This window comes from Emys orbicularis, chromosome 13 (assembly GCF_028017835.1).
Source record: "Emys orbicularis isolate rEmyOrb1 chromosome 13, rEmyOrb1.hap1, whole genome shotgun sequence".
NCBI lineage: Eukaryota > Metazoa > Chordata > Testudines > Emydidae > Emys > Emys orbicularis.
The window spans coordinates 34,964,336-34,990,302 of NC_088695.1; the positions used below are offsets into that span (position 1 = coordinate 34,964,336).

The following is a 25,967-nucleotide window of genomic DNA, read 5'->3' on the forward strand; positions in this document are numbered from 1 at the left end:
TAGGCAAATCACTTCATTGCTCTATGCCTCCGTTTCTCCATCTGTAAACTGGGCTAGCTATACCTTCCTGGGAGGCAGAATTCATAAATGTCTGAAGGGTGACCAGATGTCCCGATTTTATAGGGACAGTCCCGATTTTTGGGTCTTTTTCTTATATAGGCTCCTATTACCCCCCACCCTCTGTCCCGATTTTTCACATGTGCTGTCTGGTCACCCTAATATGTCTGCAAAGTGCCATCAGATCCTTGGATGGAAAATGCTAGAGAAGTACAAAATATTATAATTTCTACCTGCCTCCCTGTGCCTATGACACTTGCTATTGTAACCTACCTTTAAAAGTTGTATCTAAGCTATGGGGCCCTTTAAGTAGCCTGACAGTGGTGACTGTTTTGAACCGGACTGCATGATCAGAGCTACCGAGCCCTGATCTGACCACAGCATCCCAGGCAGTGACGTTTTCAGCATATCAATTCTATCTTTGTTCAACACGCCCTGCAAACAAAATCGTTACTCTTGCGCAACGGGTGCCCCTGGCCAAACGATACCGAGGAACAGATTCTCATTCAGAACCATTTTCTCTGTTTACTTCCTCCTGTTTCCCAACGCTGCCGCTTCGGCTATGCGTGCACACGGTCACCTGTCTCGCTGCTCTGCAAGTGACACTGGAAAGCTCTGCTCCCTGCACCGCAATCAAGCAACCACAGAGGCCCCACAGTATTATTATTCAGCTTAATTGGACTAGTCTGCCCCGACTCCTGCAATAACAAGGAGGGCTGCTCTTTCCCTCTCCCCCTCATGCTGCCTGATAATAAGGAGGCTTCCCCGATGACTTGGCATTCTGCTGAAGCCCCCTTGCTGACATCCCCTGGCCAGTTCTGAATCAATGTGTCTCCTACTTTCATTCACTCTGCAGAAAGGTTCCTCTCAAGTCAGTTATCAGTTGCTCTACCGGACTGGAAGAGATGCCTGGGGGAGTCCTGCCCCCTGCAAAACTGCAGGACAGTTTTCATGGAGACAAAAGTAGTCTAAATACTGCAGCTCGTTACTGAGAAAATCCTTGGTGGAAAAAAGTCATTAGGATGCATGTGATCAATCTTGCACTGAAGATGGGAGTGGGTTCTAAGGATGTTCCCAAACTAGAATGCCACAGCTGTTTGACCCACAGAGGGACTGGAAATCTTTCCAGAGCAGGCACTGGTACTTCCTGCTTCCCATTGGTGGCCCAGGATACCTGTGTGGTCATGTAGGGTACTGCTCATACAGGGACCCCAAGTTCAGCCCCCAAACAGTTACCAGCTCCAGTTGAAGAGGCTGCCAACCCCCTCAGGCCTCTAAGTGGACCCAGGGGCTGTGCGGAAAGGCCATTGCCGGCTCATTGCCACACACTGATATGGGTATCAAGCCCCTTGACCTCTAGACCACCCTAGGGCATATCCTGCAATGCCCCCTCCGGTTATGGAAGATCTGTGGCTTCTCCGTGACTCTTAGAGGGGCCAGCATGGGGGCACTCAATTTCCGCTGACTCTCCACCCCTGACCTCCCATTCCTACAAGCAACTGCAGTTTCGTTGCTGGGGCACCAGCAAGAATTTGGCCTTTATAGTGTTTCCGCCTCCTTTAAGATTCAAGAAACATGTAGGCCTTGCTCACTCCTCCCCCTCCCATTTCCCCAGAGTTACTGCCCTGCATGTCTCTCCTCTGGAAACAATGGATCCAAAACAGGCTCAGCCTCGCAACTGTGTTCCTGGCCTTCCACCTCCTTCCCCTTGGCCAAGCAGGTAGAAGCTTGTGGTCAAAAAGTTTCCCTCTCTTGGGTGGTTTGGCAGGTTGGTCCACGCAAGAGGTTGGAGAACAAAGCTGAGGAGAGGCAGAGAAAAGGGGATAGGGCACGGCAACAGGCGGCCTTTGCTCTTCTGCCTTTTTGGAATCCTTGCCTGCCAGTCGGACTCAGCCCTGCCACTGGCTGGCTGGAGAACAGCAGAAGCCAAATACTCCATGGGGCCTGGAGACTGAACACCCCTCTCAGACCAGGGGGTCCCCCAGGGTCAGGACTGTGCAGGTGTTAAAGAAAGGGGGTGCAGTGGGAGAACAGCTCCCATTCCTGGTCTGAAAGCCCTGGTTTGGGGGAGCGGTGCATCCCCACAGCTCCCCCTCCTCCTTGGCTGGTGCAGGGAGAGCTTCCCTGCTTGTCACTATCTCCTTTAAACAGGCCAGCATGGGGGAAGCTGGCATTGCTGCTGCCCTGCCCTGCCTGTTTTGTGGAGAAAAGAGTTCCTTCTCCAGGTCTGTCCGGCAGGCCCCTTTCACCAGCATGAAATCCAGACACAGCACTTAATCTGCCTGTATGTGCTGGTTGCAACAGTGGTTATTGTCACTTTGCTGGGACCCTTATATTTAACCCCTGGAAATCTTTTCCTTGGAATTTCTTGCATAGTTTAGGCTGCCCCACCCAACATGCACCCAGGGGGTTCAGTCCTCATGGGCCCTGCAGTCCTTGCTCTCCCTGCTGAGTTGGACAACAATTGACAGTAGTTTGGTTTGTGCGGGGTCACCTCTGCACCAGGGAACAGGACTGAGACTCATTTCACATAGGCCACAGAACAGCCATCGAAGGTGACAGCTTTCAGTCATTACTAGTGTGGGACGGATTGAATCTGGAGGCCTGGAGATGAAATCCCCTAGGCGACCCAGTGCCCCGGGCCTTCATATTTTAATTTCAAAATTTTTAGAAATAACTGGTGTTTTTACTAACTCCTTAGCTGTTCCTTCTTCAATGAAAGCATGTTTTACCAACACTCAGTGTTTGATCTGAAGTCTTATCTTTGATGTGGCGCTATATCTGTGATTTGTGTTTGGGCTGGTGATTTATCGATGATTTGTGATTATCTGGACATTGTACGTTTATTGACTACGCTTGCCTGATTATGTGCCCAATTGATTATTGGCAGGTGCTTCCTAAGGGCTTTGTGAAAACAAGATCAGCTCAGAATCTCCAAACCCTCCATCCCAAACTCTCCAACACAAATTCAATTCCTTCCTACAATGAAAACATCAAGCTTGCCTGGTAAGGAGGCCACGAGCAGGGGGCAGGGTCGGCTCCTGAGAAATGGCCTATGTCGCTCTCTCTGGCATCTGACCCCAGCTTCACCTCTTTCCCTTAATGGGCCAAGTAATTCCACAGGGAGTGAGCAGAGCCTTTTCACTGGTCTTTCAGGACAGACATAAAGCTCTGTTCAGAAGATCCTCAAACAAAAGGCTGATGTCAAGGGGGCCACAGTCTAGCCAGCACCTCTAGCATCCAAGTCCCTTAGTGGAGGGCAGGGGGGAGGCGGTGGGACAGTGGGAGGGGAGCAAACATACAGTAATATCATTGCATGGTGCAGAAAAAAGATGGAACTTCGAAAGCTCTCATCAGTAGCCCTTTCAGCTTGTGCTTTCCTTTGAACGAGACTGCAAGCTTTGACATAAAGGATGTTGCTTATGCAGCCAGAGCGGCAGAAGGGCTGTTATCGACAGCAGCCATTTGGGGGAAAAGGAACTGATCTGACATCTCTGTGTTCCCATTAATGTCTCAAATATCTGTAGGACAAAGCTTGTCGCAGAAGCAATATGAGGTATCTGAAACGTGATGCGGGCACCAAACCAACGCAGGGGGATCTGGAGAGAGGTTCTTCTCCATACCCACATAGGGACAAAGTCTCCAAACTAGGAACCTCAGCAGAGCCTGCACACTATGTCTGCATGGTCACAGCCGGGTAATTTCACAGGCGAAACACACTGTTGTACACATCCCATTCAGTGAAGCGGGTGCACAAACACAGCTGTCTGCAGCAAGATAAGGTGCTCTGTAATACATGCTGAAGTTGTCGTTGAACAAAGACAGCCCCTGGTTTACTTTCAGCTCCATCCAAAACACCGGGGTGGGGAAATCAATGTTTGCCAACTGAAGGAAAAAGGCAAGGGGACTTTTCCCTTCTCCCTCAAGATTCTAAGAGGGTTTTACTAGCTGCAAATAAAATAAAAAAGCAAACAACCAAAAACGACTGGATGGTGTCCTGATGAAAGGGCAACGCCCCATAAACGGCAACATTCTTGGTTGCTGGGAGCAGTATGAGGGCAGCAAGTGAGTCTGGTGCCAACAGTGTGGCATCATCTGTGCAAATAAATCTAACTCCTCTACCCAGCTCCCTGTGGAGCAGAGAAGATGGATGCTCATAGGGGCAAGGTGTCCTTTCTGCTTGGGAGGTAATGCTTTCTAATGGTTGGAGCTGGGAGGGGTCCTCATCTCTGCAATTGACTTGCTATGTGACCTTGGGCAAGTCACTTAATCTTTCTCTGGCTCTGTTTTTCCTTCAGTAAAATAGGGATAATAATTCCTACCCCCCGGGGGCCTGATATACTCTGTGATTTATTTGTAAAGCATTTTGAGATGCTGTGAAGGGCAAAATATTAATTTTTATTTTATTGTATTACAATTTTGTATTGCCTAGAAGCCTCCCCTAGGTAATAGCCCCATTGTGCTAGGTGCTGTATAAACAAATAGTAAATTACAGTCCCTGCTCCAAAGAGCTGGTATTCTGATTTAATAACAGAAAACACCTCAGACTTCCTTCTAATCATTACAATACAGCTCCCTTCCCCAGTAATGGATTCAGGGAAACTGGGCAGTCCATGATGTGCCGATTCATTTATCGGGAACCAAGGTGGGGAAATTCCCCTCTTTATGCTATGTTTCTAGCTGTCAATGACTTCTCAGCCAAGTAATGTAGTTCCCACTTCCCTGTATATTAGCATTATTGTTTGCTAAATAGCGTACGACATAATATTTACCTTGATCTGTGGCATTAAGACCTTTCCCTCCATCCCCCAAAGGAATGTCTCAAATAAATTACAGTTGGCACATGTTGCACATGAGGGGTGAAGGGTGTTGGAGGATTGGCTTGGCTTGGACGAGTTGCCTAAAACAATATTCCCCCTATGGCTGCTCTGGCTAATAGCTGGAAATTCCTCTTTTGTTTCTTTTGTTCCAGGCTAGCCCTAGAGACTCTACTGTAGGGGTTCACAAACTTCATTGCGCCACGACCCCCTTCTGACAACAAAAATTACCACATGACCCCAGGAGCCGGGGGCCAAAGCCCGAGCCCCGCCACCCTAAAGGGGTGGGGGCAAAGCCAAAGCCTAAGGCTTCAGCCCCAGGCAGGGGGCCTGTAACCTGACCCCTGCCACCCAGGGCTGAAGCACTCAGGCTTCAGCCCTGGCTGGTGGGGCCAGGGCCGGCTCCAGGTTTTCTGCCGCCCCAAGCGGCAAAAAAAAAAGCCACGGCAGCGCCATCGCGCCGCTCCACTCTTTGGTGGCAATTCGGCGGCAGGTCCTTCGCTCCGAGAGGGACTGAGGGACCCGTCGCCGAATTGCCGCCGAAGACCCGGACGTGCTGCCCCAATAGCAGCTGGAGTGCCGCCCCTTGGTATTGTCCGCCCCAAGCACCTGCTTCTTTAGCTGGTGCCTGGAGCCGGCCCTGGGTGGGGCTCAGGCTTTGGCCCGGGCAGTGAGGCTGGGACTCGGGTTTCGGCCTTGGCCCCAGCAAGTCTAATACTAGCCCCATTAAAACGGGGTTGCGACCCACTTTGGGGTCCCGACCCACAGTTTGAGAACCGCTGCTCTACTGTTTAACTCCCCCTTTTTCTCCTCTGCTAAGTAGCAAAAGGAGGAAAGCTGGTGCTTGGGGACATCTGGTGGATGTGCTGCATTTTACACGTAGTTCTCAGACTAATGGTTCTGGGAATTCATTGCATGTTGCTGATCTTTTGTCCCATTGAAATTGCTCTTCTCACAGCGCCAGTATTTGATGTGTGTTTCTTGTGTGGCTTTCAGTTTGGAAGGCTCCGAAGGAATCAAGACCTGCTGCTAGAGGCCATGAGATGCTCTTGGGAGATGCTGTCTACCTGTCCTTATATGTGTGCTTTCGCTAGGTTCTTTTGCACCCCTCCTCAGCATAGTATCTTCTGAGCATCTCTGTATCAGGCAAGCCACTCAGGGAGGAGAATTATCAAGAGAAGGAGAGTGTGCTGATGCGAACTCCCAAAATGAGAGAGAATGTCTATGGACTTACTCTCATCTCCATGTGGAGGGAGTACAGTGTGTAGCCCCCATAAATTGGCATTGTGTGCCTCCGTGGCAGTAGCCAAGCACTGAGGGGGGAATCCTGATCACTGGCCTTTAGCTAGGGTGACCGTCCAGATGTCACAATTTTATAGGGACAGTCCCGATTTTTGGGTCTTTTTCTTATATGCTCTCCTATTACCCACCACCCCTTGTCCTGATTTTTCACACTTGCTGTCTGGTCACCCTACCTTTAGCTGCCAATTTTGTAGCTGCAGTGCCACAGACAACTCACACACGGTGATATTAATAATACAGCTTTGCACTTTGACAGCGCTTTCCATCCACAGTTTTCGGAGAATTAAAGAGTATTAATGAATCTTTGTGACATGTCTGTGAGGGTGGTATTATACCCACTTTGCAATAGGGTAAACTGAAGAACAAAGCGAGAGGTTGGGTAAACAGAGCCAAAAGCAGATCAAGTGACTGCGCCCAAGTAAGTAGCAGAACTAGAAAAAGAAACCAGGAGCCCTAACTCCCAGATCCCTGCTATAATCACTAGTCAACATTTCTCCTCCTTACTTTCAACTGATATTTTAAAAGGGAAGGTTGCCTGATCCTAAAACATCTTAATAGTCACATAACTGCCCCCCTGAACTGCAGAGAGTGTTAATTGTGTAACAGATGGGGACACGATCTTTTAAAAATGGGCACTGGCTTTTGAGATCTGTGCAGGATCTTTTGAGCCTGATCCCCCCACTCCATTACTATGGGGAAACTGCACTGGAGTAGTTAAACTGGTGTAATGGAGTGGAGAATATAGGTGCAGGACAGTGATCTACCACAGCCAATCACGCTGTTAGCAGGAGGCGGAGCGATATGGTGCAGGGGGTCGGGGTGTAATAACAAGTGTGCTGTATTTAATATGTGCCTCCTCCTAATTCCTACCCCAGTCATTAGTGATACCAAGGGAGACCCAGTGCCACTCCCAACATGGCGGTCTTTGAAAAGTCATTCCACTGCCTGCCACTCTTAATATGGCGCCTATTGTGGAGCGCATGCGTATTGCTGCTCGGGAGGAGCCGCTCCCGTAGGGTCCTCCAGCTGCGCATGCGTACTGATTCCCACCACACTCAAGATGGCTGCCTGTGGAAGGGCGCCGGCACATCACCGTCTGCCACGCTCAACATGGCGGGTTGGCGCTGACGGCCGTGGGCGTGAGGCGGAAGTGGGGGGCGGGGAAGCTGATAGCGGCGGGCGCGGCAGTGTTGGGGGGTACTTGGCAGGCCGGTGCCTCTTGGCTGTTCCCAGCAGTCCCGCGGCAGCCCCGGCGCCAGGGTGGGGTAGGATGATCCCTCCGGAGGAGGCCTCCGCCCGCAGGAGGGAGATAGAGGACAAGCTCAAGCAGGTAGAGGCGGGCGCTGGGCACCCCCACCTCACTCCCCGGCAAGCCCGCAGGGGTCCGGCTCTCTGTGGGCCGCCACACATCCCCCGGAGCCTCTGGAGCCCCCCGGACAGCTCTACCCCCACCCTGAGACTCCCCCTGACATACCCCCACCCCGATCCTCCACCCCCCCAAAACTCCTCGCCCCTGGACTGTTCCAACCCCCGAGAGACACCCCCTGAATAGCCCCCCATTGAAAGACTCCCTCCCTTAGAGCTTGACACACACCCCCCCCCGGGCAGCTCCAACAACCCACCCCCCGGCACTGCCCCTCTCTCGGACAGCTCAACCCGCTGCGACTGACCTGTGCTAGGGAGACCCTCCCCCAGAACCCTCCCCCAGAACCCACCAACACCTTAGACCTTGGGGAGCCCCTTGAGCCCTGCCCTGGACAGCTCCGCTCCCTAGGAACAGCTCCTCCCTTTAGAGCAGTGGTCCCCAACGCGGTGCCCACGGGCGCCATGGCATTTATGTGCGCCCACCTAGTGCCCAGTACGGGAGAGAAGCCACAGCCCTGCGCCTGCCGGGGACAGAGAACTCCGGGGCTGCAGGCTGCGGGCGCCGGTGTTCTCGGTCCCAAGCCGGCGCGGGGCTACGACTTAAGCTGGAGAGATGCCGCGGCCCCGCACCTGCTGGGGACAGAGGACTCCAGGTCTGCGGGTGCCGGTGTTCTCTGTCCTCGCGGCTTCTCTCCAGCTTCTTTCTTCTCTCTGGATTCATATATTATGTAATATTAAATATGATGTTTTTCGTATTATTTAATGTACAAATACAAAATAAGCCTTGAAAAATGGTTGGCGCCCACCGCACTCTTCTGAAAACATGAATGTGCTACTGGCCACAAAAAAGTTGGGGACCACTGTCCTGAACAATGACAATTGACAGTTCAGTTTCACTCTTGTTCCCCAGCCTTGTTTCACACACAACTTGCAGTGGTTTAATTAAGATCAGTTAAACCAGGGATAGTCAATAGGTGGGCCGGGGCCAAACCTGGACTGCCAGATGCTTTTGAAAGAACCACAAAATGTTGTTGTTTACTTTATTATTATTATCATCATTATTGTTGTTGTTTTCTTCCCTTGACAAAAAAAGAATTGTTTACCGTGGAGTTAAACCAGTTTAGTTAAACTGGTGCAAACCCCTGTGTGGGCAGAATTTTATCAGATTAAAAATGGTTTAATTTGTGTCTGTTGCCTAAATTTACAGGCGCAAACTAACTTGATAAGCCATGTCTACACTGCAAACTTTGGTTGACACAAGTTACGTCAGCCTAAAGCCACCACAGTTAGTATATCTTTTGTGTGCTGGTGTCATCACTGCACATACTCACCCAAGAGTGCTTGGCTCGATGCACAATGTGGTGCACCATGGACAGGCATCCCAATATGCAACTTGCCATCATCCAGCTTGTTGTCTTTTGTGAAATTGTGGCAATACGTGCTGGGGCAGAAATGAGTCATGCAGAGGTGGCTGGGAGCAAGGGGTCAAGTTTCCATCAAGCAACTTTCTCCATCCCATAATGCCATCCATATCCCATAATTTTCACGCTTTTTAAAAAAAAGCCCACAAACCCATGCGGCACTTCTCACTGTCCATCATCGCTGATGGAAGCATGGAGCCCACGCAGCTCTGCGCTGTTGTCATGAGCTTGCAAACCCAGGATGAACGATCCTCCAGTATTTGCAGAGCTTCAGGAAGAACCACAGCAATGGGGGGCATGACAGTTTGGTGGAGGACAAATTGCTGTGGAATATATTGAACATTCATTCAAAGTTGTTAGCCGTGGTCACGAAGCAGCTGCAGACAACGGAGCGCCGCTTCTGAGCCTGAGAAACAAGCACTGACTGGTGGGAGCTCATCGTAATGCAGGTTTGGGATGGTGAGCAGTGGCTGGCTGCAGAACTTTCAGATCCAAAAGGCCACATTTCTGGATCCGTGTGCCGAGCTTACCCCTGCTCACCAGCGCAGGGATACTTGAATGAGAGCTACGCTGACAGTGGAGAAGTGAGTGGTGATTGCTTTGTAGACGCTTGCAACGCCGGATGGCTACCAGTCAGTGAGAAATTGTTTTGGATTTGGAAAAATCCGCAGCAGGGGCTGTTGTCATGCAACTGTGCACTGTCATTAATAGTCTCCTGCTACTCAATGTGCAGGACATAGATGGATTTTCAGCAATGCGGTTCCTGGACAGCAGTGGGAAATAGACAGCATGCATGTCCCTATTTTGGCACCAGCTCATCTTGCCACAGAGTAACTCAACTAAAGCATTATGCAAGCATTGGTTGATCATCAGGGACACTTCACCACCATCAGTGTTGGCTAGTCAGGGAAGGTGCTTGACGCTCGCATCTTTAAGAACACAGGACTGTTCAGAAAGCTGCAGGCAGGGACATTCTTTCCTGACTGGCAGATTACCATTGGCAATGTTGAAATGCCAATAGTGATCTTGGGGTCGCAGCCTTCGCCTTGCTCCCCTGGCTCATGGAGCCATACACCAGCCACTTCGACAGCACCAGCAAAAGATTCAGCTACTGACACAGCAGGTGTAGAATGACTGTTGAATGTGCTTTTGGTAGATTGAAGGTATGCTGATGTTGTTTACTGACAAGATTGGATCTCAGTGAGAAAAATATCCCAGTGGTTGTATCTGCTTGTTTGTGGCCTGTTGTGTGTAGCAAAGAGGGAAACGTTGCCACTGGGGTGGAGATAAACTCTGCATGCCACTGTAGCCAAACACAACTGCAGTTAAAAAAGTTATGCAGAGCTATGTGGGTGAGGGAGGCCTTGTAAAGAGCACTTTAACAGTCAGCAACAGTAATGTGGTGTGGTGCCCTGTGCTAGTTTGGGGGGCCAGGAAGGCCCCCACAAGCAGGAATTGTGTGATGTTCGGTGTACATCTATGAATATAACACTATCTGTTAATGCACCTATTAATTTTATGGTGCTTGCTGTACATTTATAATTATTACACTGTTTGTCATTGAATCTGTGAGTTGTGTCACCCTGTAGTGTAAGAAGTAGTGGGCGCTTTCATTAGCGCTAGGCATTCTGTAGCAGATGTTGTGAATAGATTTTTATTGCATACCAAAACCAGTGCAGAAAAACAATATGCAATAAAAAACAAATACAATAAATACTTCTGAAATAAATGAATGGAACAGAATTTAACAAGGGGGAAAGAACATTCATGTCCATTTTGGCTACACATACAGCAACCATGACTCTCACAGGTCAGTGTAGGTGAAGCTATGGTTCTCCTTACTGTCCTCCGGTGTTGAGTGGTGGGGGTAGGGATAAGGCCCCTGAAGTGGAATGTTGAGGGAGGTGCTAAAATTGAGTTCCCTGTTGGTTGCAAAAGGAGGCAAGCCCTGTAGGTCCACCAGAGTCTGCAGCATTTGTGTTTGCTGCCGGAGAAGCCCCATTATTCCTGGTGCACCTGCCTCTCTGACTTCTGCACCTTTCTCCTGTCTGCTCTTTCCCTCTCCCGTACTGTCTGCAATAATCACCCTCCACACACTCTGTTCACAGTCCAATGCAATCCTGGCTTGCAGGATCTCGCTGAACATGTCCTTCCGTGTCCTCCTCTTTCTCCTTTTTATCATGGTCGGGTGTTCCCAAGTGTGGAGTGGGGACCCCTCAAGGCCACAAAGGGAGCAGCTACACATAAAGCACACAGAGGTATCATTTGTATTTATAATCACAACGGAAAGTGAAAGTTAAGATTGAGAACTCCCTCCCCTTGCTCCCCAAAAGTTTTAATCAAGACATGCTTATTGACACTTCAGCTTTGGAGTGCCGCGGCCCAGTGCTGCTGTGTGGGCCCAGCCATCAGGAGTATGGCCCAGCAGGCATTGTGTGTGTGTTTGGGGGGGACGAGGAAATTGTTCGGCTACCCGAAGCACTAAAATTTCAGCCCCTGTTTCCCTGGGTGCGAGTGCAGGGCAATGGCACTGATTTCCACAAACGGCGGTGGTTTTAGCTGCTATCTTGCTCCTGAGGGTAGCAAAGGCACAGAGAGCTCAGCTGTCCCGAAGCTGCCCAGGCCCACATGACACTAGCCTGTGTGCTGCAATGGTGCCTGCCGAAGTCACTGCGGACTGGCATGGGAAAGCGCCCTACCGCAGAGGAAGAAAGACGGCTGCCATCCCTAGAAACATTAGGAAGAGGATTGCAGAGAACCTCCATGAAAGTTTCATCAAGATCTCTCAGCAGGATTCAAGGGACATCCCTGTGTACATGAACAAACAGCTCCTCAGGCCCCCCGCTCCCAACCCAAGAGGGGAATGAAAAGCAAATTACAACTTGACCTCTATTGAACTGCTACCTCTTCTAGTATGAGTAAATTAATGAAAAGTTGCTACCTGTGTCCTGCTACACTGGGGTCAGGCACCGTCTGTTCATTGAAAGATTGTAATGGGAAATGCATTTACACACCTGAGGTTTCTTCCCCTGCATCGGGCTTGCCCATGCTTGGCTGCCAGGAGTGACTAGTCTACAGTGAAGTCTCGAATGGCTCCTGGCTTGCAGCATAGCTGGACCACCAGGTCACATGTCCCCCATCCTCTTCCTCCTCCTCTTTGCCGGTCATGGTAGGGGTTTGTGCCTCAAGCTCCACTGAGGTATCCATGGTGCTCTGCAAGGTGCTGGTGGGTCTCTGCCAAGTATGGCTGCAGCTCACTGTAAAAGCGGCAGGTGTGCAGCTTGGCACCAGGTCCACTGTTGGCCTTCTTGGCCACTTTGTCTGCCTGCCTCAGTTCCTTTGTTTTCATGCAGCACGGCTGCTGATCCCTGTCATACCCCTTCGCCTGCATCCCCAGTGTCCACGTTTCTACGGCTGCTCCAAAGCCTTCACAGCCTCTTCTCCCCACCGGCCCAGGAGATCCAGGACATCCTGTCTGCTCCAGGCAGGAGTGTGTCAGGCACGTGTAGCCGGCATGTTCACTTGGGCAGTTGCACACAACAAGGGAGAGCTGCTAGGTTTGCTTGCCAAGCTGGGAGTTCAGGGAAAGGCATTTTGAAAATACGTGGGGTTTTAATGTGGGGATTCTGGGTCTCTATGACCCCTGTGCAGTAGAGTTCACAATTGTGACTAGAGCGGTCAATGTCGAGCATTGTGGGAAGCTGCTGGAGGACTATTAGGATCGATATAGGTCGGGCGGTGACTACGCTTGCACTGTCGACCACAATACATTGACCATGGCTCAACGCCATTCAGGGAGGTGGTGTTTATTGCTTTGTCGTAATGGGGTGCTTACATTGTGGGAGACAAACTTGAGTGTAGTCATATGCACAACGAGGTCAATGCAAGGTGACTCACATTAGCCTAAATTTGTAGTGTAGACCAGGCGTAAGACAGGTTTAAATTGAATTAACAGGGTTTGCTACACCGGGTTAATTGATTTTAAACAAATTAAAACCTATAGTTAATCTACATACAAAGTAGCACCAGTTTATCAGTTGATTCTCACCCACTAGCACTATTTTGTTGGGTTTAAGTTCATAACACCAGAGAGAAATGTCTAAATCCAGGATACCTCTTTATTAAAATAAAAAAAAGTTGTATCATGTTAAGTTTTCTGTTCTAATTAAAGGCGTGTGGTTTTTAAACTCAACCTAAATTACTTGCCATTTTCTTTAACAGGAGTTAGAAATGCACAGAAGTATTCTTTGACCCTTTTGGATAAGGTTTGAAATTCACCTATCATGCAGAACTGATGAATTCTACTTTATTCCAATGGCAGGAAGAAGAAACGCTGTCCTTTATAAGAGAGAGCCTTGAAAAAAGTGATCAGCTCACAAAAAACATGGTAAGTCGAGTCCCATAAATTAAGATAAAAAGAACAGGAGTACTTGTGGCACCTTAGAGACTAACAAATTTATTAGAGCATAAGCTTTCGTGGGCTACAACCCACTTCTTCGGATGATATGCATCCAAAGAAGTGGGTTGTAGCCCACGAAAGCTTATGCTCTAATAAATTTGTTAGTCTCTAAGGTGCCACAAGTACTCCTGTTCTTTTTGCGGATACAGACTAACACAGCTGCTACTCTGAAACCTGTTAAAAAGATAGGATATGCTTTGCTTGGTCTCTGATTCTGTTGCTTTTTCTGCTGAGAGTTTCTTTGGAAGCTCTGGTTGTGCCAGGTTGAGGAACTTGTGGGTTCAATAGGTTCTTTCCTCGAGATATCTAATCTAAAGAAAGAGGAAAGGTTACAAAGTGTGTTGGGGCACAAGCTTGTCAGTTCTGGAAACGTGGGTTCAAATGATCCTTCAATCTGATCTTAATCTATCTAGGTTTACATATGGCTCTCCTCATCTCAGTATTTTAGTGCCTCCCAAGTATACGACAATAGAAATAAACTCTCTCCAGCCAGCGGGGAAAACAGCTAATGTTCTGTGTGTCAGGGCTGAGGGGTGAAAGCTATTGGAAAGCTAAGTTGAAAAGATGAGTTTTGCACTTATTTCTGAAAAGACAATGTACTTAGTGGTCTTTCTGAATTCCTCTGGTAGTGAGTTCTGGAGTCTAGGTCCAGCTCCTCTCTGAAAGATCTGTCTCCTAAGCTCACAAGCCTTCCCCTGTTGGTTGACAGTTTTGTAGTGCCAGTGGAATGTAGCTGATGTTAGTAATCCTGGCTGTGGAGGGAGAGGTGATTGATCTATCGCATCAGAACATAGGCCCAGAATTGGATTTGGTATGAATTAGGGAGCCCATGCACAGGGAGGAGCCGTTGATGTGCTCATGGGCACCCGTGGTGCTTAACAGGTGGGCTGCTGCATTCTGTGCCTATGAATTTCCCTCCCCCCCCCCCCCCCTTTTTGAATTTCAGTAATTGAGTCTGGATCACGGTAGCCAGATCTGAGTCTAATTGGATGGAATACAGATGGAATTGTTTTGTTTTTTGTTTTTGTTTTGTTTGCTGTTGCATGGAGTCCAAAATGACCCTAACATTGTAAACCTCTGTGATGATCTGATGGCAGCAGCCTTTGACAGAGGGGGTGATATAGAGGAGGGGAGTTCTTAACCTACTTTTCCTGCCAGTATCCCCTCTGTCTTGCCGAAGTTTAGCTTCAGCTGCTCTTTGCCCAGGATCTGAACTCCGCTAGATATTGGGAAAGCTGAGAGATCGTGCTGAACGAAGACAAGACAGAGGTGATCTTGGCAGAAAGAAGGAAGGGTTTTGACGAACTTTGTTCCTCCATAACATCCCCTTTTGCTGAGGCCACCTGCCCGCCAGTTCAGTAGGTTGCAAAGTTGGAGTTTCTTGACAACCAAATAGCCATGGCAGAGCAGGGCTATGAACATCAGTCCAATGGTTTCTTCATTGTAAAAATTCATTCACATGTACTCGGTGCAATTGAGCAAAGCATTCGGTAGGCTCTGCTTCAGCCTTTCCCCTGACCTGAGGCACCTACAGTTTGTCTCCTTTTGGATAGGTTTCCCAGGTTGTCAAATAGTAGCACTTCCGTACCGCCTTCTATGTGATGATTTGAGTGCTGTACAAATGCTAATTAAACGTCACCATATGCTTATGTGGTGGATAAGTATTACTTCCATTTACACATTGGAAAGCTGAAGCATAGGGGGGTTAAGAGACCTGCCTAAGGAGACAAGCAAGCCAGTGGCAGAGCCAGGAATAGCAGCTGGGAATCAGGATTCCTAGTACCCTGCTCTAACTACTAGCCCACAGTACAGTTGTGTTTTATGTGGAAGGAAATACTCCATGCTGTTTGATCCTTTTGGGGGGTTTAGGTTTCCATCCTCTCCTCCTTTGAGAGCCGTTTGATGAAGCTGGAGAACTCCATCATCCCTGTGCATAAGCAGACAGAGAATCTACAACGTCTGCAGGAGAATGTTGAGAAGACCCTGTCCTGTCTGGATCATGTCATTAGTTATTACCATGTGGCTAAGGACACAGAGAAGATCATAAAGGAAGGGTGAGTCAAGTAGCAGGACCCTACTTTCCTCTACTGGATCTCTTTCTCCCATGTCTGTTTTGAATAGGGGCAGTTGATTGGGCAGGTCTCCACAAAAATCTTGTTATTGTTCTTTGTATTTTTTACATACCTATGTGCTTACCCCAAAGGAAACTCGGCCTGAACTTTTAGCATTACCTCTAAGGGTAAAATCCTGCTCTCACGTCTACACTGGGGTCCTCTTACATATTCTGCACCGGATCCCTGTGTGGAGCTCCTATCCATTCTCCAAATTTTCTACAGAGGCACTTTGCTTCCTTGTCGTTGCCTCCATCTTTCCAGCCAACGTGGACTGGATGGTCATCCTTTTATGGAGCTAGTGTTGCTTGCACTTGGGTTGCCCAGAGGGGTTACTGTGGTGCTATATGAAATGCTCCCACCCCACCAAGGGCTGAGTGTGCTGGTGGAAATACTGAGGAAGCAATTGCTGGCTTGGGAAGTGAGAGGCTGCAGACTGACTCCAGTCTCATAGCACTGTGGAATACTGTATTGGGCTGCCGTGTGGGCTGCTGTTTTTGCTTGAATCAGGTCTTTTTAAAGCAAGCCTTTGCAAGTTGCTTAGTGAATTCGGGTGGTGGTGAAGAAAGTGGAGTTGAGGTCTTCACTGGTTTTGTTCCAACCGGCATTGAGGTTTTTGGTGTCTTTCTCATGCGTGCACTATTTCCATTGCAGCCCTACGGGGAGACTAGAGGAGTATTTGGGCTGCATGGCCAGAATCCAGAAAGCTGTGGAATATTTCCAGGACAACAATCCTGACAGCCCAGAACTGAACCGGGTGGTATGTAGTGTGCTTGAAAACCAGGGGCATTGTGTGGGCATCTGCTTCTCTGACATCTGCAGCATATTGGCAAGTAGTGGCAAAGTGAGGTTTGTTTGTAGGAACGTTCTCCTAGGATCCCAATTAGATTTGTTAGCAAGGATAATGCTTTACCTCCTAACTGTTGGCTTTCCTAGGATTCTGTACCAATAAGACCTACAATAGCTGAAAGCATGTACCTTGCATGCTCCTAAATTATTTCTTACTCCTAGCAAAGATAGAAAATGTCTTTAATCCACCGCCCAGGATTTGCTACGCTCATTCCCTGGATCATTATGAAACACTGCTAGTGTGAGGTAATGGTCCAGTAGCCCACGAATCCCCAGGATAAGAAACAAACATTCATGCACTTCGAAAACAGAGTGCTGAGCTTTGCTAAATAGTATAGGTTGGGGTTTGCAATGGTGCCCAAGGGAGTTAGGTGCTTCAACTTTAATGGGATTTGGGTGCCTAACTCCCTTGGGTTTCTAGAAATCCTGGCCATGACAGATTAGTCTCTAGCTCTGGTGATACTGAGAGGATGGTGTCACGGAGTCACCGGGCAAGGCTCTGGAACTACTCCATATGAAGCCAGTCAGGACTCTGGGGAAGCATGCCTCCTCTCGGTGAGCATACTGTCTCCAGGGCAAGAAGCTTACACAGCTTCGACCTTCCTGGGTCTGACTTCAGAGCATTCAGCATCCCCTTCTCACACCGTGCGCTTCCCAGAGCAAGTCCGCATAGGCGGGGTTCCTGGGGAAGCCAGAGGGCCCTGCACCCCCAACTCCACAGTCAGACGTGACTCTCAGCTAGCCAGTAAAACAGAAGGTTTATTAGACGACAGGAACACAGTCCAAAACAGAGCTTGTAGGTACAGGAAACAGGACCCCTAAGTCAGGTCCATCTTGAGGCAGGGAGGCCAGAGCCCCGTCTGGGCCGCCCTCCATTTCCCCAGCCAGCTCCAAAACTGAAACTCTCCAGCCCCTCCTCTGGCCTTTGTCTTCTTTTTCGGGCCAGGAGGCCATCTGATTTCTTTGTTCTCCAACACCTTCAGTTGGCACCTTTGCAGGGGAGGGGCCCAGGCCATCAGTTGCCAGGAGACAGGGTGTCGGCCATTCTCTGTGCAAACAGCATCACACTGGCCCTCTAAGGCTCTGCAACAATCACACGCCCTTATCCAACCACCTAGATACTTAAGAAATACCTAGGGGAAACTGAGGCACTCATACAGTATTCAGAGAAAACATTAAGAACATTCCCACTTCATCACAGATGGATAGGCCAGTGGTTAGGCTGCTAGGCTGGGATTTGGGAGACTCAGATTCAGTTCCCTGCTCCGCCGCAGACTCCCTGTGTGACCCTGAGCAAGTCACTTATCTTCTCTGTGCCTCCATTTCCATCTCTACAGTGAGGATAATAGCTCTGCCTGCCTCACAGGGGGTTTTGAGGATAAATACATGAGATTATGAAGCATTCATATACTGTAGTAATGGAGGTCATATAAGTACCTAAAATAGATCAAATACTGTATCAACTCTAAAATTAATCCCATATGCTCATTGCCATCTTGAATTCTTTCACCACCACCTGTGATCCCTTCCCCACTCTGTGCCACCACTTAAATTCTGGCATTATTTTAGCAGCTGCTGTCACAAGAACAGCTAGAAGGCTTTACTATCTGAAAGCAGCTTGAAATTCCAGCTTTCGCGTGGCTTGAAGCATTAATTGCTAACTAACATTTTGAGATCTCGGTTGCTGAAACTGTCCCAACTGAAGCATTGTGGGGGAAACAAGAAAGGAATCAGAACAATTCATAAGATTTTCCTTTTTTTTTTTTTTTTTTTTTTTAAACTTAGCTTCTGTTAAGCTACCTGGGCTATGGACGCTTTGGTGAGGCAGTACTTTCAGAATCCGTTATTCCAAGCACTAATGGTGGACCATTGGTCAGAAAGAAGGGATGGAAACTGTACGCTCACTGCAGCCTTCTATGCATTATCCTTGCTGCAGGCTTCAACTTTTCTATTTAAATGTCACTTTCCTTTTCTCTTTCAAGACCTCCTATTATAGATACCATCGGCCAGATCTGCTGTTACCCCAGTGTAAACCTGGAGTAATTGCATTGAACTCGGTGGATTTGCAGAAGTGTAACTAAGAGCAGAATGTGACCCCATTTTTCCAGATCACTGTGAATGCTTAGAACTCCCTCTGAATAGCTATTGCCTTTCCCTTAGCAGCTAGAGAGGTTGCAGCTGAGCAGAACAAAACTTCATCCCCTGCAGAGTAATTCTTTCACTTTGTTTTTCCCAACTCCTTACTTTTTAAAACGCTTTTGACAATAGGCTACATTGCATTTGGTAGCAGATGTCAGTGGTACACAGTATTTAGGTACGCTAGAGATTAGGTGATGTTTAAAGATATTGGGAGAGGTTGCTTCTCCTGTTTCTGCTCTCTCCTCCAGAAATCCCTGTTTGAGAGGGGGAAGGAGTCTCTGGAGTCAGAATTCCGCAGTCTGATGACACGACACACCAAGCCAGTTCCTCCGATCCTCATCCTGGATCTGATCAGCGGGGATGATGAGATTGATACGCAGGAAGATATGATTTTGGAACACCTCCCTGAGAGTGTCTTGCAAGACATTGTCCGTATCTCCCTTTGGCTGGTGGAGTATGGAAGAAACCAAGGTAAACTAAAACGAATCCCTAAGTGAGCCAATCTCTGAAACGAGCAGATATGTGATACATGATATGTTTATCTTGGTCACTCCAGTGGAATCCATCAACCATGTTATTGCACATTGCTGAGAGCAAAACTTGTCTGCTGAGGGCTGTGTGTGTCACTGTGGAACTCAGCCAGTAAGCGATCTCTCCTCTCAGCAGTCAGGTCTGTTTTCAGGGTAGTTGTGCAACTAACGAGCCAAGCGATCACATTGCCTTTGGAAACTGACAAAGAATGGTAGCAAAGCAAAACTTCTGACTATCTGTCAAAGGCATTTCTAGGTGAGTAGTGTAAATCAGATTCCTTGTAACAACCCATTTTCTTTTTCTTTTTAAAACCTATTTCGCTGTAGTGCTTATAATGACCCTTTGGAAGTCGTTTAACCCTTCTGTGCTCAGTTTCCCCCTCTGTTAAATAGAGAGAATAGCAAATGATACTCCCTGCCCCAAAGAGTTTACAATGTAGGATCAAATTTCTTTAAAGCAAAAGATCCCTAGGACAGATCTATAGGCAGGAACTTGAATGTGGGACCCCAGTCAAAGCAGGTCAGTCTCTTTTGTGCAGAGCCTGTTTTCAGGAAAGGTCCAGCAACAGCATCCTCATTGTGCAAAGAATGCCTTGAGTTTGGTTATCAGTCATACCTTTGTCTTGTCTCCTTAGACTTCATGAATGTTTACTACCAAATCCGCTCTAGCCAGCTCGACCGCTCCATCAAAGGTCTGAAGGAGCACTTCCGTAAGAACAGCTCCTCCACAGGCATCCCATACTCCCCTGCCATTCAGAACAAGAGGAAGGACACACCGACCAAAAAGCCCATCAAGAGACCAGGTTAGTTCCAGAATTTAAGGATCAATTTCCTGCCCTGATGCTAAAGAACATCCACTGGGCAGGTTGTTCCACTTGTCTGTAATGGGTGTGTCTCTCACTGACCAGAGTTTTCCTTTGTGCCTCTCCATCTCATGGGGTAGCATCTAGTCATAAAAGTTGTTTTGAAGGTAGTAGGGTGGATGGGAGTTGAATGGCAAACACCTTTTTGCTTATCAGGGACTTTCACATTGAGTTAAGCTCCTAGATTATAGACCCTCTTTCATCTCTTATTTTGTTGGCTCATCCAGTCCATATTTCAGGGGACATTTTTAAAAAACTCCCTTGTATGAAGAGAGATTGCAAAGACTGGGATTGTTTACCTTAGAAAGGAGACAGACAGGAGGGGACGTAAGTCAATAAAATAGTGAATGATGTAGAGAAGGCAGATTAAGAATTTCTGTTCTCTCTGTCTCAAAACATGAGATAAAAGGGACATTCTATAAAGTTAGAAGGTGGGAAATTCAAAACAGGCAAAATGAAATACTGTTTAACACCACATGTAATTAAACTGTGAAGCTCACTTTTGAATCTTGCTAAATTCTTAGCCTCAAAGGGATTGGACATGTATATTGATATTGTAACTATCCAGAGTTGTCATAATTTAATAACAATTTTGGAAACTTTGTGGTTCTGTGCCTAAGCCAATCTTTAACTATTAGAGATTGAGAAGAGACCTGTGTGGATGGCAGATTCTCTCACATCTGCCTAGTGCGGTGTTCTTACACCTTTCTTTGAACATCTGGTTCTGGCCACTGTCAGATGGGATGTTGGACTAGATGGACAGGAGGCCTGATCTAGTCTGGGAAGTCCTATGATCCTAAAACAAAGCAAAGAGGCCAAGGATTTAGCAAGCTGTGGAAACTGAACTGCCCATTCCCCCCAGAGATGGAAACTCCAGGTCATGGTTATGGCATATCTGTGGGGAAAGCTTCCCCCGCTGCTGTCCCTGTTTTGTGGAGTGAGAACTTTACTCTCCAGGGCTGTCTGTCTGACACTTTCAGCAGCACTAAAAAAGAATCGCATACAAATTCAGAATGAATATCAGATCCTCTGTTAGGATTTACTTTCAATATAGCACTCGCAAGGCTCTGGCACATCTGATCCAATCTACTTAATATGCAATTTGTTAGCTTGTGCAGCAGAAATAATTTCAAGTGTAGCTATTTCTAGTATGGATCCCAGATATTTGCTCTTCCTATATGCAAAACAATTGGAGAGGAGAGGAGGGAGTGGGAATTGGTGGAGGGCCCAGAGAGGAGGAAGGAAAGTATGCATTTTAATTGTGTTGTCTTTATTTTTATAATCCTTATGTGAATGGCAGTCTTCATTCCAGGTAAACTGTGTTTTTGTGTGTGTCTCCTCTGCAGCTTGCCAGGTCCCTCTTTACCACCTAGTCAGTTCTCTTCCTGCTAATAGCAAAGGCTGTGGCTGGGATATTTAAAGGGAAAATCTGCTAGTGAAGATCTTTAAAACTGGTGACCACATAACTAGGTATTAAAACATGCACCCCCACATTCAGTACCATGCATCAGAGCTGTTCCTGAAAGCTGACAGTTCAGAGAGCTATGGAGACATGGCAGGTTTTGGCAGGACTTTTATAACCAGCTACAGTGAACCTGAGTTTCAGACAGAACTCTTCCTGTCACCAGCGAGCCACCTGGAGAGGTGTGAATTTCCATTCTTATAGTTTTACTGCTGAGTTTTGCAGGATGGAGTTGATCGTGTGAACCTCTGTCCAGAAAGATGGTGGGTGTAGATATTTTTGCTAAGGGGAGTCAGTGTTTTCCCATATTTAATCCAACCCAAATTCTTAAACATAATAGCACTTGATTCTGTGTTCTGCATCCCTGGTGGGAGCACCTGCTCTATCAAATAATTACAATAAGGAAAGCAGATGTTAAGACTTTTTCTGGTTATTTAGCACTTCTGTGCTAGACAGCTGCAGCTAGACAGGCAAAAAAGACTTAGGGCTGGAGCCTTAGGGGGTGTAAAGCTGCTTACCTTCATTGAAGTCAGTGTAGTTGCGCTGATCTACATTTAGGATCTGCCCCCCAATCTTCAATACCATCTGACCTTGAAACTATACAGGAAAAGATTCCTGGATTAGAGAGATTTTCATCGTGGAATGTTGCTAAACCAACACAGTCAGCAAATGTGTTTCAGACCCACGTTATAATGGAGGCTTTCCCTTATACCTCAACAGCTGTCTTTCCATTGCTGAATATTTTGTCATTCTTCCACTATGAAGATCATTTTAAAAATGACTAGTGATTTGTATGTGCCTCAGTTTTTAGGTGCACAACTTGAGACACCTTAAGGGGCCTGTTTTTTCAGAAAGTGCTGAACACCCACCTTCTGAAAACCGGGTCCAAAAGGTCTCCATTTGGGCACCCAAAACCACTAGTCACTTTGGAAATTTTGGCCTAGATCTGTGTTTAGCCAGAGAGTTTGTAGGATAAGCCAAGCAGTGGCTGTGTTTGTATTTGTGTTTCTGGGTTACAAAAACAAACTCAGAAGATGAGCAAATGGAGATGACATTACATGTGTCAAAGAGAGATCCAGTAAAGTGATTATCTAGGGTATTGTGAGTCTCAAGAAATAATAGTAGCTAATTCGTGTCTTCCATATTCTCAGACAAGGACAGAGTCTCTCTTTGAACCAGGCTCAAGTTCTTACTGGCTTGTCCATCTGCAAATACACCAGCCATGTGTTGTAACTGCATAGTTACCCAGAAATGAGATCTTTTTTCCTAGCCTTTCCTATTGCATCTCCTGGCATTGGCCTATCTTATTTCCCACAGACCCATCAGCTTTCAGGGACGGCTCTGGAGGTGAAGATCTAACAGATCTCCAAATCAGAACTGTGGCACTCCATAACAAAATTCTTCTATTGGAGTTTAATTGCCCCTTATTTTAATCTTCATAATTCTAAAGTTTGGGCAAGGAAATCGCTATGTTTTCTATGCCATCGATTCAGTGATCAAAGCGAACTCCAGATCAAATCTCAGACAGCATTAAGAGGAGGATATCTGGTAGTTCAAGCATGTAGGTTAAGAGCTCCCCAGTCCTAATGGAAGAATATCCCAGCACAGATCCTGACACACACTTTAATCTGTTGCAAAGAATAAATCACTAAAATAAATCTGTGCTACAGCCCTTTCAAATGCTAAGCAAAGTCCAAGGGTGCTAGTGTCTGTGAAAACGATGGCAAGGTATGAGAGGCAGGGCCGCAAGCCAGAGAACCCACCAGGATTAAGCTGGGTTCTGGGGAGCTTATTATCAGTACCTGTTCATTGTGTCAATGCAGTCTTGTATCACTATCACCATTTCTTTTGCAGTTGTACCACATACTTCTTCAGCACCCTCCTGAGGTCACATCACATACTTGTAAGGCCTTCGTAGTCCTCCGGGGTGATCCTTTTCACAGCTGTGTGTTAGACAAAATGAGCAAGGTTTCTAAAGTTTTGGAGTGAAATTTCAGCGATTCATTGAAATGCATTCCAACATCCTTCATCGTGAGACGGAGACACTCTTAAAGCTAACCTCAAATGAGTGGAACTTGTACAACGTGTTTCATTGTAGGCATAATGCTTTACAGCCCTTTGAAAACGCTGATCACTTCCCACTCCTAAATTTTAGCACTGCATTGAGGAGGACGAGAGTAGTTGGGGCTCCAAAGAGGTATTTGCCCTAAAATTGCTAGCACGGTGGGAAAAATCCTCCTGTTCTGAATATCATTCTTAAAACACCTGCCACTCTGCTGGCAAGAAGCTTTTGAAAAGCTGCCATTTTTGTGTGGTACACCAAACCCCACTCTGTTAACTGCTATTCTAGAGCCAGCAGGCGGCGCTAACTAAAAAAATCTCTTCCCAGAACTGTTGGGTGTTCATAGACTTGTAAGTCCAGTAGAGACCATTATGATCATCGTGTCTGACCCTCTCCATACAAAGGCCATTGAATTTCACCCACTCTCCTACAGACACCTGCTGTCAGTTCACAAGGAGATAGGGAGCAGAGCTACCTTCTGTTGCATTAGAAAACTGCTCAGAGGATGGGAAACTGCCATACTGGAAAGGACAGCAGAGCAGTCTGAGAACTTACACCTTGTATTTGACCCTAGTGGGAGGGAAAGACTCAGGAATTTTCTGGAGGTGACTTTGACTGTTCTCCAGGAGTGTATTGGCCTTTTTCTATAAGCATCAGCTCATGCTCATATCCGTTAATTTCTTTCTGTTCCAGTTTACCTAGCGGTTGGGGAGGTGGTACCATGGGGAAGGCAATATAATCTTTGAGCAGCAGGATGAATAGCCTGTTTCTGTGTCCCCAGTTAGATCCCTGCTTAGCTCTTGAATTTGATGCCTTCATTAGTAACTGCTGCACTATCTCATTTGATTTGAAAGCTGCCTAATCAGAGGAAATAATCATGGAACAAAGGCATTTGGCTTCCAATAGAATCCATTAAGGCCCAATTGTGATACAAAGTACTAGGGATGCGGCAGCATTGAAATAATCACACAAACACTTGCTATGTCTGAATGTAAATGCATCTGATTGTTCTTGTGCAAATGAGAAAATGCACTACTGACAGCGCAGCTCTTATCTGAGGCAAGCATGTCAAGAGGTTGTGGGCCGTGCCCCTAGGACTAGCTATTCCTACTGATGTGTGCTGCATGCATGCTAAATGAATTCTTACTGACAACATGACAGATCAGCAGGAGTGATATCTGCAATTTACATTTGACTCCAATTTATAATATATGGGGGGGAGGGGTTGCACGAATACTTACAAAACCAGAGTCCACCAGAAATGTTTCCAGGAGTCGTACACATTTTAGTGCCATTGGAAACAATAAAATAAGTTCTGTTGTAAGTAAGATTTCTGAAAGTGCTTGTAACAAATTGGAGGCGTTGGTATGAAAAGAACTCATGTGTTTTAAAACTGCCCCAGATGAATCAGTTAGGATTTGGGTAGAGGTCGATTACATAAAAACAAATACTGCAGAGGCCTGTGGAATAAATGATATCAATATAGGAAGTGGACATGACTCTTCCCAAGCCTTTGGAATGTGTAGAAATAAGAAAATTACCACCATGTGAATTTGTTCTATTGAGATTTTTTTTTTAAAAAGCAGTTAAGACCATATTGTAAATTGGTGGGATGAATCAGAAAAAGAAAATGTTGCAAGTGAGGTGTTTTACTCAAGGGTTAATGTTTTAGAATTGGGAAGTGAACTTAACACACCTTGGGTCTTCAATCCACTCCCATCATACCCAGTTTGGGACCCTGAGCTTCCCAAAGACATTCTACCTCCTGTGTCTCCCAGTTATCCACACCTTTTATAAACCTTCCCTTGAGCACCTGGGTAAGGGGAGAGGGAAGCTACCATTGTCCTTTGGTGGAACAGCTAGCACCGTGTCATGCTCTCCTATAGTTTAAACTTTGGCAGGCCGTTGGGATAAGACTTCTCACTTTTCAGACACTGTAAACCAGTTCTCTTAACACTGATCTCCAGACTAGCTAATAGCACTTGTGATGTGGCAGCGAGAGTTGCTGCTGGAAGTTGGGGGTTGGTGCATGTTATGATTTTTTTTAAATCAAAAGTGCAATTTTTGCTTTGTATTTTGGCGATGTTTTGATTTTGAGTTACTTTATTTGCATTTCATGTTAACCCTGCAGAGAGCTGCTTATACCTTTCCAACATTTTCAGTTCCACATTCATGCAGCAATGTGACAACAGCATCTGCCTTGGGGTGTCCGTGTGTGTGTGTGTGTGTTTGTGTCTGTGGGGTTTTCTGTTAATGTTCATACCAGGAGCTAAAACTAACCTTTCCATATGTAAGCAGTGCTTAGTTTACACTTGACACTTAATGCTTTCTGTTTTGTGCTTGCAGCACTTCCTAGCCATGGGGGTCCAGCACCGGCTATTGTTTAATGCTGTCTGTTATATTTTTTTACATTAATTCTCTTTCTGTGGCTTAATTGATTTGCAGTTCCTCAAAAGAATAGTGTCCTAGTGATTGGCTTCACCCTGCCCCCTTTAACGCTAGAACTAGGGAAGGGGGATGAGCAGATTCT

The 25,967-nt window shown here is 47.0% G+C and overlaps 1 protein-coding gene across 2 annotated transcripts in view; it reads left to right on the forward strand.

The window, feature by feature from the left end:
- The first annotated feature begins 7,371 nt into the window (after positions 1-7,371).
- Positions 7,372-25,967, forward strand: part of EXOC7 (exocyst complex component 7) — a 33,137-nt gene continuing 14,541 nt past the window's right edge. For both annotated transcript variants that reach the window (XM_065416295.1, XM_065416296.1), the window contains exons 1-7: positions 7,372-7,506; positions 13,284-13,349; positions 15,291-15,475; positions 16,187-16,292; positions 18,769-18,991; positions 19,686-19,853; positions 21,214-21,225. In XM_065416295.1, the coding sequence (XP_065272367.1) occupies positions 7,447-7,506; positions 13,284-13,349; positions 15,291-15,475; positions 16,187-16,292; positions 18,769-18,991; positions 19,686-19,853; positions 21,214-21,225 (820 nt within the window). In that variant the 5' untranslated portion in view covers positions 7,372-7,446. The remainder of the gene's footprint in view (positions 7,507-13,283; positions 13,350-15,290; positions 15,476-16,186; positions 16,293-18,768; positions 18,992-19,685; positions 19,854-21,213; positions 21,226-25,967) is intronic.